The sequence below is a fragment of the Castor canadensis genome, chromosome 5 (genome assembly GCF_047511655.1).
Source record: "Castor canadensis chromosome 5, mCasCan1.hap1v2, whole genome shotgun sequence".
NCBI lineage: Eukaryota > Metazoa > Chordata > Mammalia > Rodentia > Castoridae > Castor > Castor canadensis.
The window spans coordinates 157685531-157699840 of record NC_133390.1 but is presented as its reverse complement, the minus strand read 5'-3'; the positions used below and the strand labels follow the sequence as shown (position 1 = coordinate 157699840).

Below are 14310 nucleotides of genomic sequence, written 5' to 3'. Positions count from 1 at the left end.
TACTCCCGCCTTTGTCCTCTCTCTGTGCTTGTTTTGTCTTCCCTGACCTGTCTCCTCACAGATGGGCTGGGAATTGGGGAAACTGGGTGTGTTCTCAGGGCCACTCAGCACTCAGCCCTGAAGTAGACTTCAGAGTTTTCTTACTACCTCTTGAGCTTTCTTAGAGAGAGCAGGGATGTCTAGGACTCAGCAGAAACTACCAGTTGAGAATGCAGTAATCCTACAACAGAACGTAAGAGCTCACAAATACTTGATGAGAGCTGGAAGTAGCAGCCATGAAAGCAACAATAGAAAGTTACTGAACAGACAACTTGACACCCCCCCCTACACCGCCCCCTGGTGGCTAGGAAGAAAGAATCCATCAGATTAAATGTGGCCACAGTGCAATCAGCACAATCCTGTAAGGATTCCACCAGCAACGCATGGGTGTTCTATACAAGGGCTCCAAGGCCCACTGCTAAGAAAAAAGCTTTATGACACTGGCCTGGTGAAGCAACCAGGAAGGATGCAACAGCCAATCTTTTTACCCCCAATAATGGCTAAAATGGCAGAAGCCAATCTCCAGGCCTGGCTGTGGCACTACTCAAGGGGGGAAAAAACCCTCCCCCACGAAATCAGGATGCGGATAGAACAATAGGCAAAGGGGCTAAAGAGGACTTTGGAGTCTGATAGCTCACCTCTTGCATCATAAGGAAGGTAAAACCAAGGCCCAGACATTTAAGGTGATACGTGATCAAGAGGCTATGCAAAGTCTAGAACCCAGACCTCCTGATTGCCAAGATACTCCATGTGTACATGTGGTTTCAAAAATTAGAAAAAACTGCAGATTCCCTTCTTACACAGGCTTCACAGAAGATACTATCTAGGGACAGTCAAAAGATGCCAATACCAAAACCAGAAGACCAAAATAGGGAATGGACAGAATTCTTACATGTAACTCTTACATTTACAGATCCTTAAGCTGACTGCCTTCTAGAGAACTTCATGCTGTAGAGTCTGATGGGCCAAATCAGAACAAACCTGAGAATGGTACAGTGTGTGGGGAAGAACCCAGAAGTTGCCAACACAGGCTGCTACCAGTAGAACGGTGAGCCTTTCACTCTGGGTCAGTATGCAAGGACATTTCTAGAACTGGGGCAGAGTACTAAAGCCACTTACACTTTCACCTTGGCTGCCGTTATCTTTAGAACAGCTTCCTTCATGATTTATGAAATATGGCAAAAAAAAAAAACAGCCTCCCACAGAGGCAGGCTCATAGAAATGCAAGTAATGTGTGGCTAGTGTCACAGTTAACAGGGGTAAAAAGGGCAGTGGTGGGCGCCTCTCTCCCCAGCTACTTGAGAGGCTGAGGCAGGAGGAGCACTTGAGCCCAGGAGTTCAAGACCAGCGTGAGCAGCATGATGAGATAAGTCTCAAAAACAAACTGAAACAAAACAAAAAGATACAAAAGGTTTACTGTTGCAAAAGGTTTACTCTTCAGATCAGCATTCCTCAAAGATGGAGCAATAGACTTGGCCTCAGTGGTAAATATAAGCCTGAGTCACTGGTCCTGGAAGTCAGAAATGACCTGCTAGAATTTCCTTTTTTAAGCAGAGACCACCAGCTATATTAGTATTATTCCAAGTGTGGCCTGCACCAAACTATGCGGCCTTGTCAAAATCCCTGGGTCTGGGTTGGAGGAGTGGCTCAAGTGATAAAGCAATTGCCTGAGTTCAAAGCCCAATACCGTGAAAAAAAGAAAAAAAAAAAAAAAATCCCTGGGCCCTATTTCATAATTCTCTGACTTTAATGTAATCCTGGCTCACAAGAGAAAGGACTCCCCATTTCATTATCATTGTAGCTGATTATGTTTGCCAGGAAATCCAAGCTGAAGACAGAGGATGCCCCGTGGCAGAGGTAAAGGGACTCTCCCTTCTCCCTCCTCCCCTGGGAACTACAGGGGAGCAGCTTGGGTACAGGGCTGTACTGCTTGAGCAGAAGCTGCCATAACTTACATACTAATGCCACAACCAAGTTCACATCATTTTATCTTTTATCTTATTTTATGTTCCTAAAAACTACCAGGCCAAGCCAGGCACTGGTGGCTCACGCCTATAATCCTAGCTACTCAGGAGGCAGAGATCAGGAGGATCACTATTCGAAGCCAGTCTGGGCAAACAGTTCTTGAGACCATATCTTGAAAATACCCAACACAAAAAAGGACTAGCAGAGGGGATGAAGTGGTAGAGCACCTACCTAGTAAGTGTCAGGCCCCAAGTTTAAGCCCCAATATCGGGGTGGGGAGAAGCCCCTCCCCGCCCCCAAAACCTATCAGGCCAGTAGCACAGGGGCTGCTACATCTACTATACTAAAAATGAAGATAACTCCTTAAGGGTGGACTGCCAGTGTAAGTAGAAAGAGGGACTAGAATGCAGGTTTCCTCATCTCTAGGCTCCTTCTCCTGCACTCATAAGATAAAGAAGAAACCGAAGGGCTGGTGGAGTGGCTCATGTGGTAGAATACCTGCCTAACAAGTTTGAGACCCTGAGTTCAAGCCCCTTTACCTCCAAACAGAAAAAGAAACTGAAGGGATACCTGCTAAATGTTCAGGAGAATTTTCTGGATGAAATGGAAGAGAATTAGCCCATCTGGTTCAAGCAACTCCAAAAGTTTAGGCCCTACATTTCTCTGGTTTTGGAAAGCAAGTTTGCTGAGAAAGATGCTGGTGTGTACCTCACCTATAGGACACTTTGTGCATGGTTTAAAATCATAGTTCCTTAGGCTGTTGACATGGCTCAAGTGGTGGAATGCTTGCCTAGTAGGTACAAGGCCCTGAGTTCAAACCCCAGTACCACCAACAAAACAAAACAAAAACCAACCAATAAACAAAAAACCCACAAAATTACATTTCTTTTAAAAGTCAATCTAATAAATGGACTGCTGGGATTTGAATCCATGCAGTCTAGATTCAGAACTCATGCTCTGGTTGGGAAAGAGCCTGCGTCTGCCTTTTGCCGACAAGATCAGCTTTTTAATGTTTTTAAATCTGATTCTTTTTTCATTTCTAAAGGCTAAAGAAGCAAAGTGAGAATTGGGCTCGGCCTCCTGTGTCCACAGCAGCCCCTTGTGATTCCAGGTCAGGAACTGTCCATAAATCACTCTGTTGAAATTCTGAGGAGTCAGAATGAATTGATCTGCCCTTTGATATTGAAATAAATGTCTCAGCCAAAAAAAAAAAAAAGAACTCATGCTCTTAGCTGAAAGCCACATTCCTTCTTTAGAGACAGATGTTGTTAAAGACAAACATAGATTAGGGCTAGGGATGTGGTTCAGTGGTAGAGTGCTTACCAAGTATGCACAGGCCCTGAGTTTGATCTCCAGCACCACAAAAAACAAAAACAATTCAACAAACTGGGCGTAGAGGGGCATGCCTGTAATCCTAGCGCTTAGGAGGCTGAGGCAGGAGGATCGGGAGTTCAAGGCTGGCATGAGTACACAGCAAGATCCTATCTCAAACAAAACAAAACAGAACAATTCTACAGAAAAAGTAGGAAGGAATAAAGAATAGGGGAAGCTTAAAGGGAACTATGTGTCACACTCATAGCGTCTTTTGGATTGCCACAAGAAGGCATTTTACCACATCCTCTATGATGGCCACATGATGTACGGGCATTTTTGTTTTCATACTGCCATGCTTGGCATCACCATACTCAAGTGGATCATTCAAGTATGTGAAAATAAAATTGTTTATTTAAAAAACAACACAGGGTTGGAGGTGTAGCTCAGTGTTAGAACACTTGCATAGTATGTAGGAGGCTCTGAGTTTGATCCCCAGCACTGCAAAGAACAAAATAAAAAAAGAACTTTTAATTTCAAGACAATGTTCCAGAGACAGGTGGTCTCCCAACTAGCAGATGGGAACTCCCTAGTTAGAGAAGCAAGCTTAAGTTTCAAGCCTGAAAAATGACTAAAATGAAAACTACAGAAAAATTTCATTAAATTCAAAAGTACTGTTGGAACTGTTACAGTGTGTCTGACACATGCTTTTTCCTCATTGTATGGAAGCATCACCAAGTCCTGGGGCCAGGCTCGGCACTGGGCATGTCAGACTGATCTGTCACCCGTAACCCATAAAAAGCTATCCTTTATTTGTAAAGAGACTAAATGTCATAGGACTTTGATTTTCTTACTCTTGTTCCTGCTTTCAGAATTGTGGGATTATGTCAGTTAAATTCCCTATGCCAGTATTCTCAACTGTAAATGACAGAATCAACAATGTCTACCTTTTAGGGTCACTGGGAGGACCAAAGAAGAAACATACATACATAGTTGGGTGTCAGGTACACAATGAGCCCACTCAGTTATTGGTCATCATCATTCTGCAATGACATGAACTCTGCCTTTAGGGTAAATTTTCAAAATTTTAACCAATATAATGAGCCAATATATATAGGAATACAATAGAATAATTTATTATCTTGGTGTGTAAAAGAGCCTGGCACTAGCTAAAAATCCTAATTGCCTAGTTCAAGAGTGGAGCATTCATGCTCCCTAGGTAAGCACTTTACCACTTGAGCCACAACCCAGCCCTGGACTCTGTCTTACTTCCCAGTGCTTGCTCACTCAGTTGCAGCCCAGCCCACAGCTTAGCAGAACTCTGACCTCGGTCGACTCTTCCTGTTCATTGATGACAAGGAAGGCATCCTCTGCAGCCTGTCGTTTAACATCCGCTATGGTTTGCTCCATTCGTGCTCTCTCTGTTGCAATCACTTCAAAGGCTTTTTGTTCTGCCTCAGCAACAGCCTTCTGTACTTCTGACATGGCCTGAATTTTCACCTTATTCACAGCTTCTTCTAGAAGAAAGTGACAGTAAAATCAACTGGCCAAGAAATCATTTCCCTCCTACCCCATAGCATTTCTAAGAAAGGACAAAGTGAAAACAAGGTGTTCAGGGTGAACATGATACATACATTCACACTTAGGCTTAAAATCACTTGTCCATTCATGCAATCGTTTACTGGGTGTGCACATGAAAGTAGGCACTGTGCTGGGGCTATTCTCCTGTATAGAACCGAGTTTGACAGCAACTTTGGTGCCATTTGATTTGTCAGTGTGAGACTACAGTTCCAAGGGAAATGTGGTCTGGTTGAGATGATAGGTAGAAATGAGTCTTTAGAAAAAGCCTTGCATGCCTTATTTGGCCTTGTTTTCTAAAGAAGTTTAATGCCCCTGGAGGGTTCTATACAAGGAGAAAAGGTAGTGCTGGAAGGCTGAGGCAGTGATCCAGCTGAGAGAAGAGGCTGCAAGTTTAGGAAGGAACAAAGAGTATCCAAGAGGGGAAAAGCCAGAGGAAGAGTCTGGAAGTGAAGGTAAAGGAGGAGAAAGGCAGTGTTATGCAATGAGAATGGGTAATACACAAACAGTTGGAGTGGAGGCAGGATGGTTTAGGTGTCTCCCAAGGTGTCCAGGTACAAACAACCAAAGGACAATTAGATACATGAGACAGTAGGGAAACATGGGCTAGATATCCAGACTTGGGCAGACTGCCAGGATCCTGGGATCGCTTAAGTTTTGGCCTCAGTCAAATGAGAATGTGAATGTGATCCACTTTTCACATGAGTCCACAGACTACATGACACAGACGCCCAAGGAACCTTCTTCTTCTAGCTTGGCTCTTAAACATAGCACACACTCAGAGGAAGTTTAAACAGTGTTTTAGGCTGCTATGCTAGAACTTTTCATCTTATTGCTCCAGCCTTAAGAAAGTCTTCACCCAGAGGCTAAAAACTCCAGACCCCTTGTGGCCAACTACAGCTACCTTCATAGTGTCTACTAGATGTCAGGTAGGTGTTGAGTGCTTCTTACTAAGTCAACAGAACCATGTTCTCAGGTACATTTTAAGCTTAAGGATACTTAAAGGATCCTCACAGCTTAAGGATGACTCTAAGAATTATGGTTTGGATATCTATCTTACAAAGGTCATCTGAAGTAACAGTGAGCGGGCTGGCAGAGTAGCTCAAGTAAGTGGTACAGCACCTGCCTAACCAACATTAAGGCCTGAGATCAAGCCCCAGTACCACTATATAAAAAAAAAAAAGTTAGAAAAATAAAGTAACAGGTAGCACTATAGCAGAACAAGGACTTGGACAAAGCTGGCCCAACATCAAAGTTGAGCCTTTAACCACAGTTAAACAAGGTACCTCCTGAGTAATCATTCACTACTTTCAAGGAGATTGTGTACATGGTAATCATTCTCACTACCTTACAATTATCTTTACTTCCCACAATTCTACTCCAGTTATCAATAGAACATACATTTCCTCATTTCCAACTGCATATAGTTTGTCTAGGTAAAATATATTATGGCATCAAACTATGTAACATAACTAATCACTGACATTTGGGCATTTTTCAGGTTGCCTCTCCCTTGTCCCCAGAATATACAAAAAAGGGTGTATTTTATTGGTGGAAGGGTGAGTGCTGGGGACTGAATCCAGGCCCTTGCATAGGCTAGGCAAGCAGTCTACCACTGGGCTACACTCTCAGACCTAAAAACATTATTCTTATATTTACAAATTGTGTTTCAGTCTGGACCATTTGCTCTGGACAGGAATCTTCAAAAACATGAGTGAAGAATCTGCATGTAATCACTGTTGGTGGTACTTTTCTCGTGGTGCCGAGGATTGAACCCAGAGCCTAACACATGCTGAACAAATGCTTTGCTTTACCTTTGAGTTACACCCCTAGGCCAAGAACAGTCTTCTTTTGGTGGCACTGGGGTTTGAACTCAGGGGCTTCACACTTACTACACAGGTGCTCTATCACTTAAGCCACTCCACCAGCCCCAAGAACAGTCTTGAGTAAGATATAGTAAAAGTGAAAGAAAAGAGGGGTTTAAGATCTGTGCCAAGAGCAGTGTGAATGCACTGAATTATGCTAGTGAGGAAATTAGGCAGAAATTAATTCTGCCTGATTAAAATGGAGGGAAGAGCTGGATAGTTCATGCCTCAGTGTAACCCAGTAGAAGGGTGTAAAAGGGACTAGAGGGAGCCATCAGCCAGAGGAGGAGGAGAAGCACTAGTGAAGAGCTTCATGAGGAGGAAGTTATTAAATAACCAAAGAGCGAGTTACCAGTCTTTCCCCCAGTATATGTTCCCAGTCTGCACGAACTAGGGAGTACATGAAGCCTACGAGCAGACACATACCTGTTTTCTTCCAAAACTCCACAGGTACATATCCTGTTCCTGGCCTACTGGTGAATTCCCGCTGAGAATCTGAAATAAAGAACAAAGATTCAGAAACTGTCTTTAATCAGGGGTTTTCTTTTTTTTTTTTAGGGAAAGATGTTTGAGACTGTGATATATTTAGGTACATATATCATAGGTACTACTCATTCAGCTAACATATTCAGTACATCAGTATCTTCTTATAAAGATGTTAACTATACAGATGAAGTTGAAATTCTTCCTGACCATTACCCAATCTATCTTTCCTCTCTAAAAGTTTTAAGTATGATATAAAGCATGTATGTGTGTGTGCGTGTATAAAATCTAATGACATAGATATTATTCTGCAAAACTCTTCTGCAGAAGAGTTCTGCAGATAATCAGGGGTTTTCTTTATGAAACAAATAAGCAAAAAGATGGAATTTTTTGGTTGTTGTTTCTGTGAAGCTGGGATCAAACTCAGGCCCCTCATGCAAGTTAGGCAAGTACCCTACACCACTGAGCTACAGCTATAGTCCCAACACATAATTTTTTAAAAAATTAAGACTTTTCACTCATCACTTAGACTTACACATGTATGTTCATTTAGTGCAAAAAGTATGAATAGTTAGCCAGGCACTGGTGGCACATGCCTATAATCCTAGCTACTCAGGAGGCAGAGATCAGGAGGATCTAGGTTGAGGCCAGTGTGGGCAAATAGTTCGTGAGACCCTATATCAAAAATATCTAACATAAGAAAGGGCTGGTGGAGTGGCTCGAGTGGTAGAAAGCTTGCCTAGCAAGCATGAGGCCCCAACTTCAAAACCCTAATCTGTAGCTGGTGGAGTGGTTCAAGTGTAGAGGGCATGCCAAGCAAATGTGAGGCCCTTAGTTCAAACCCCAGTAGCAGAAAAAATAAAATAAAATAACCAGAGCAAAATGGACTAGAGACATGACTCAAGTGGTACAGTACCTGCTTTGCAAGTGCAAAGCCATGAGTTCAAACCCTAGTCCCTCCCTCAAACAACAACAAAAAACCCCAAAACCAAAACCCTAGTCCATCAAAACAAAAACCAAAACCAAAACAAAAAAAATTGAATAAGGGCTAACATCAGATTGGGAAATAGTATTCTATCTATCTATCCATCCATCCATCTACCTACCTACCTACCTAATTTATCATGGTGCTGGGGATCCAATCCCAGGTCTTGGGCATGCTAGGCAATTGCTATCACTGCGTTTCACACTCCACTTAATTTTTATTTTTCAAACACATACTCACTGGTGGAGTAGTTCAAGTAGTATGGTGCCTGTCTAGCTGAGTTCAAACACCAGCACCACCAAAACACAAAACAAAACAAAAAAAAACCTCCTCCCTCAACCACATACTTGTGCATCAAATATCAGAGCATTTCAAAGAGTGAGATTAACATTGACTTTTCTTCTTTTCACTTATCTATGTGTTCTGATTTTCCTCCCAATTACATCCAAGTGTATATATGTTTTTAAATTATTCCTAAAATATAAATGTATATTCATGTCCAATTACCTGTCCTATCATGCACAGGTCTCTGTAGATGTTAGGGAATATAGGTTTTGTTTTCTGACAATGCCAAATCTCCAATCTCTGTATGTGATTTAAAGTAGTTCCCATTAAAGTTTCTTAAAATACTTACAAACTAAACTAATACTCAGATTGAAGTGGCACTAACCCCAAAGAGGCACCCCTGTGGTCAGTTGGGAAGGACCCAGGGGTGGAGGGTGACTCAAGTTTATTATTATTTTATTATAAGATACAGTATTTTATAGGATATGGTTCTATTGATAAAAAAGTATAAAAACTAAGGTAATTTAATATTGTCAGTACCTGAATAATATCACCTATGAGCTTTTTAAATTTTGTCTGTCTGTCTGTCTGTCTATCTACCTACCTACCTATCTATCTATCTATCTATCTATCTATCTAGAGTACTGGGGTTTGAAATCAGGGCCTCCCACTTGCTAGGCAGGCTACTCTACCTCTTGATCTACTTCCTCCAAAGCTTTTTTTGCTTTTAGGCATTTTTTGGACAGGATCTCATATTTTTGCTCGGGGCTGGCCTGGGACTGCAGTTTTCTTACCTCTGCCTCCCATGTAGCTGTTACTTTCTACTGCTACATCTTGCTTTTCACTTGCAGTCATTACCTGTTGACTTGCTATGGTCATGGCACAAAACCTTCCTCTATTTACACTTCCTTCCTTCCATTCTCCCAGTAGATATACCCTAATTCTGTGACATCAATAGTCATTTACAGTACTGTAGTAAATGCAAATCATAGCTATGTCAGGTGGCTCTCGTCTTAGGCATTCTTTTACCTATTTTCCTAAACAAGTTTCTGTTTTTCTTGGCTTTACTACTTTGCTTTCAATGGGAGGAGGAGGGAGAATGATGGAGGGTGAATCTAAGATACATTGAAGTATACATATAAGTGTCACAATGTATCACCTCTGTACAATTACTATATGCTAATAAAAACTTAAAATTGCCTAGTTTATTCAAGTGCTGTTTCTTATGTAATTATTTCTGATTCAATCTCAAACTCTCCTCCTATTATAAGTACTTTCTAAACTTCATTTTTTTAGGAACTCTCCAGCAGGCTTTTGAGCAATTCCAGTGTGAACTAGGACTTTCTGGGCTTGCTTTGCTGCTATTGCTTAGGGTTTTCCTTCACTGTCCCAGGAACTCCCTTCTTGTTTCTTTCTTAGTTGGATGCCTGTCATCAAGTCCACGTCTCTTACTTTCTGGTTTACTTTCATGTACTAAAGTATATTCTCCAGTAGCCACCTGGAGAAAGTGTGAACAGCAGGTGCATTTTTCCAAAAATTGAGGGCTGTTAATCTAAAACTAAACTGTTTTAGAAAAGTACAGGAATTTTGCTAAAGTAGCTTTCCTTCAAATGGTCTTCTAACTTTTAGTAAGGCTAAATGACTTAGCCTTAAGTGGCTAAGTGGTGGTTCCCCCCACCATCATACTACTAAGTAAACAACACAGTATGGGAGGCTGGTTCATCCTAGAAATCTGCCTTTCAGTTCTTGGCAATTTGTTGGAATTACTTCATCTTCTCTGCTTGTGTGGACTTATGGTTTGGAGTATAAGTTATTTGGATTTTGGTTTTTTTTGGCAGCACCAAGGTTTGAGCTGCAAGCACTTTACCATTGAGCCATGCCTCCAGCCCATGGATCTTTTAGTTTTCTTTTTGCTCCACGGACATTAATAGTGTTTTTTGAAATTTTCTTTCCCATGAAAAGCTGCTGTTTGTGAATTTCCATTTCTGCCTCTTTTCTCAGTTTCTCCCTCCCCCTTCTTCCACTTCTGGGTGTTGGAGTTGAACCCAGGGCTTGTGTGCACCTGCTAGGGCACTACCATGGAGCTATATCCCTAGCCCTTTATATTTTGAGGCAGGGTCTTACTATATAGCTTAACCTGGCCTTGAATTGGTGATCCTTCTCCCTCAGCCTCTCTCTTGCTGGTATTACAGACATGCACCACCAAGCTCAGCTAGTTGACTCTTCATAGGAAGCCTTTCTTGATGAAGCAAATGGTGCCCAATACACCTTACAGGGCCAAATACCTTCTGGTGCAAGTCCTTTATGTCATTACTGACTAGCTGCAGTTTTACAGTAGTTTTAGTCTACATTTTGAATAGCATGTTTCTTTAGAATATTAATTATGCTCTCCCTTCCACACTAAAATGAATGCATGCCATAAGAGAAATAAGCATTTTACATATATGCACATATAAACATATACATGATACAATTTAAATCAGACAGGATGATAGTGCCCAGAGAAGACTGATGGAAGGATACCAGGATCCATGAAGCACTAGTAATAATTATGATAGGACACAGGTATAAATCAGGACTGTTGCGGGTAAATCAGAAAGTATGGTCACCCTGGCTGAACTGTCAAGTGAGGGATGTGAAGGAAGAATAGTGGCCAGGCACAGCAGTGTTTCGCCCTCCATGCTAGGCCACCTCACCTGCACACAGGCAGACACTGAGGGAAGTTATGTGGTTTGGATGGTGAACTTTGGTGAAATTGTTATAGAGAATATATGAAAGGGATGAGATGGTAAAGGAGATGTGAGAATTAGCTCTGTCTTCTTTTGAAGATTTTATCAAAGGAATCACAGTAAATATTTTTGATTTCTTGCTGTACTAGACATCCTACATAAAATGGTGGTAAGCTATGCCTGGCTCAAGAGCCACAGCTGTGGGTGGATGGGAGAGTGGATCCCTTAGCTACTTAGCATTGGACATATGATATTAATTCTGGCTTTGCCTCAAATTTTTCTTGCAGTCTTTTTTGAGACTAATAGCTCTCTTCTGTAGAACATGCTAGGTCTGTAATAAGAAATTCATTCTCCCTGATGAACATTTGGGAACTTAAAGTGGGTGGGTGGAGAAAGTGTGATCACAGATGGCCCATCATTCAGCTGTCCCTTTACATCAGGCACATTTTCAGTGAAAGAACTGAAAGAAAGAAAGTGATGGAACATTTTTGGGGGATAACTCTGGCTTCATGGATTAAGATCTTGTCTTGGCTGCTTTAGGCTTGGAAACAGCAAGACAGGACAACCCAGCTTATAGGCTCCTACCTTTGAAAGGCAGTGGGAAATGGGGGAAAACAGTAGGCAAAATGATGTTACTATGAGGAATAAAAGTGATGACACCAGAATGCCTAGCTGTGATTTTTATAGTAACATTTTTTTTTTCTTCCTTTTTAGTCAGTGCTGAGAACTGAACCCAGGCCTTGTACATGGTAGGCACTGAGCTACACTGCAGCTCAATATTGTGGTTTTTACCCCAGCTTTCTGATTTTTAAGTCCTTCCCCAAGGCAGACTATAGAAACTAGTATTTCTCTCACTCTTCTGTCATGGAGCTGGCTAAATCAGAAATTCTTTAACCTATCCTTGCATGATAATAAGTCATAAAGCTTTCCTCATTCCATAGGACTCCTGCTTCATACCCTGACTACAGGAATGCTGCAGAGAAGCCAAGAACGTTGAAACACAGAGATCTTGCTGGGTTTCCCCATCAAGTCTAGTGACGTTACATATGCAATGAATTTTCCATAAAACCCCAAAGGACAGTTTTCAGAAAGCATCTGATTGGTTAGCTGAATATGTGGAGTTCCTGGAAGGTGCAGGTCCACAGATGGCATGGAAGTGCCATGCTCCCTCTCCCATACCTTTCCCTATGGATCCTTAATAATAAACTGGTAAATTCAGCTGCACTTTGTGAGCCACTTAACTAAGTTACCTGAGCTTGAGGGAAGAGTTTGTGGGAACCCTGATTTGAAGCAGTGGGAATGGCATCTAAAATACAAAGGAGGAAGTCATGGGAAATGAGTCCCCAATTGGTGGGATCTGACAGTACTTTCACGTAGACAGTATCAAAACGGATGTGGATTAGAGGTCACCCATACCTATATGGTGTCTACTGCTACAGGATTGCTTGTTGGTGGAGAGAAATCCGGAACCTTTTGGGTCACAGAACTCTGTGTTGATTGTGGTGTGAGAGCAGAAGGAAAAATAGACACTTTTTCTTGACAGGGTAGTATATTCAGCCAGGCTGAATTTAACAGCTAAACACTCTTTGATCACATAGCCTCTGTGTGTGCGTGCATGTATTTATATCCATCTCTCCCTCTCTCTGTAGGGACAGAACATTTGTTAAACCACACATATTCTCGTTCTCCATAGGAAGAATAAACATTTCTTGAATATATCAGGTGCTTCATGTATTTTTTGTTTATTCTTCATAACCACCAAGACTCCCCAACTCCACAATTGAGCACTACCTTCCTTTAAAGTAAACTGACTTTTTCTGGTTGGGTGTGGTAACACACAACTAGAATCCCAGTACTCGGGAGGCTGATGCAGGATTGAGAGTTTGAGGTCAGCTGGGACTACAAAGCAAGACTCTGTCTCAAAAGAAAACAAATCACCCCAGATTTACCATAGGTGGAACCCCAAAGGCTGAGTTCATTCTGGACTCCACTGAGACTCAGTCCTTACCATTGCTGAGAGAATCTGCATTCCCAGGGCTGTGCTGCCTGGAGACCAACTCTGTCCCTGTTTTCCTCATCTCTGTGTTTTCATTAAATCGTCTTTTCCAGTAGTTGAGTTCTTCACGATCAGATTCCTGACAGCGCCTCAGAACTGCCATGGAGCGCCTTGTTTTCTCTACCATTTCCATAATGCAATTCAGGGCCTGAACCAGAGAGAAAGGCCGATAAAGATGAGGAAATTCAAACAATGAACGCTAAAAATCAAGGACAAACAAAGTATAAAAAAATGAAGGTCGGACCAGCTGAAGTGATAGAGTGCCTGCTTTGTAAGTTCAAAGCCCTGAGTTCAAACCCCAGTCTCACCCCCCCAAAAAGATCTAATATTTCAGCAGTTTAGGAATAAAGTTTACATTTGAAAACCTTTCTTACACATTCTAATTATTTTTTTTTCCTTTTTCTTTTATTATTCATATGTGCATACAAGGCTTGGTTCATTTCTCCCCCCTGCCCCCACCCCCTCCCTTACCACCCACTCCGCCCCCTCCCTCTCCCCCCCCCAATACCCAGCAGAAACTATTTTGCCCTTATTTCTAATTTTGTTGTAGAGAGAGTATAAGCAATAATAGGAAGGAACAAGGGTTTTTGCTGGTTGAGATAAGGATAGCTATACAGGGCATTGACTCACATTGATTTCCTGTGCGTGGGTGTTACCTTCTAGGTTAATTCTTTTTGATCTCACCTTTTCTCTAGTACCTGTTCCCCTTTTCCTATTGGCCTCAGTTGCTTTAAGGTATCTGCTTTAGCTTCTCTGCGTTAAGGGCAACAAATGCTAGCTAGTTTTTTAGGTGTCTTCCCTATCCTCACCCCTCCCTTGTGTGCTCTCGCTTTTATCATGTGCTCATAGTCCAATCCCCTTGTTGTGTTTGCCCTTGACTTAATGTCCACATATGAGGGAGAACATACGATTTTTGGTTTTTTGAGCCAGGCTAACCTCACTCAGAATGATGTTCTCCAATTCCATCCATTTACCAGCGAATGATAACATTTCGTTCTTCTTCATGGCTGCATA

General features: G+C 41.9%; 1 protein-coding gene across 4 annotated transcripts in view; it reads right to left on the bottom strand.

Annotated features, from left to right (window-relative positions):
- The window catches only part of Cbfa2t2 (CBFA2/RUNX1 partner transcriptional co-repressor 2), a 113278-nt gene that overhangs the window by 5511 nt on the left and 93457 nt on the right, over window positions 1–14310 (bottom strand). For 3 of the 4 annotated variants that reach the window (XM_074074563.1, XM_074074565.1, XM_074074566.1), the window contains 3 exons: window positions 13249–13444; window positions 7185–7253; window positions 4642–4832 (listed from right to left, as the gene is read on the bottom strand). In XM_074074563.1, the coding sequence (XP_073930664.1) occupies window positions 4642–4832; window positions 7185–7253; window positions 13249–13444 (456 nt within the window). The remainder of the gene's footprint in view (window positions 1–4641; window positions 4833–7184; window positions 7254–13248; window positions 13445–14310) is intronic. The other variant, XM_074074564.1, reaches the window with a different exon arrangement.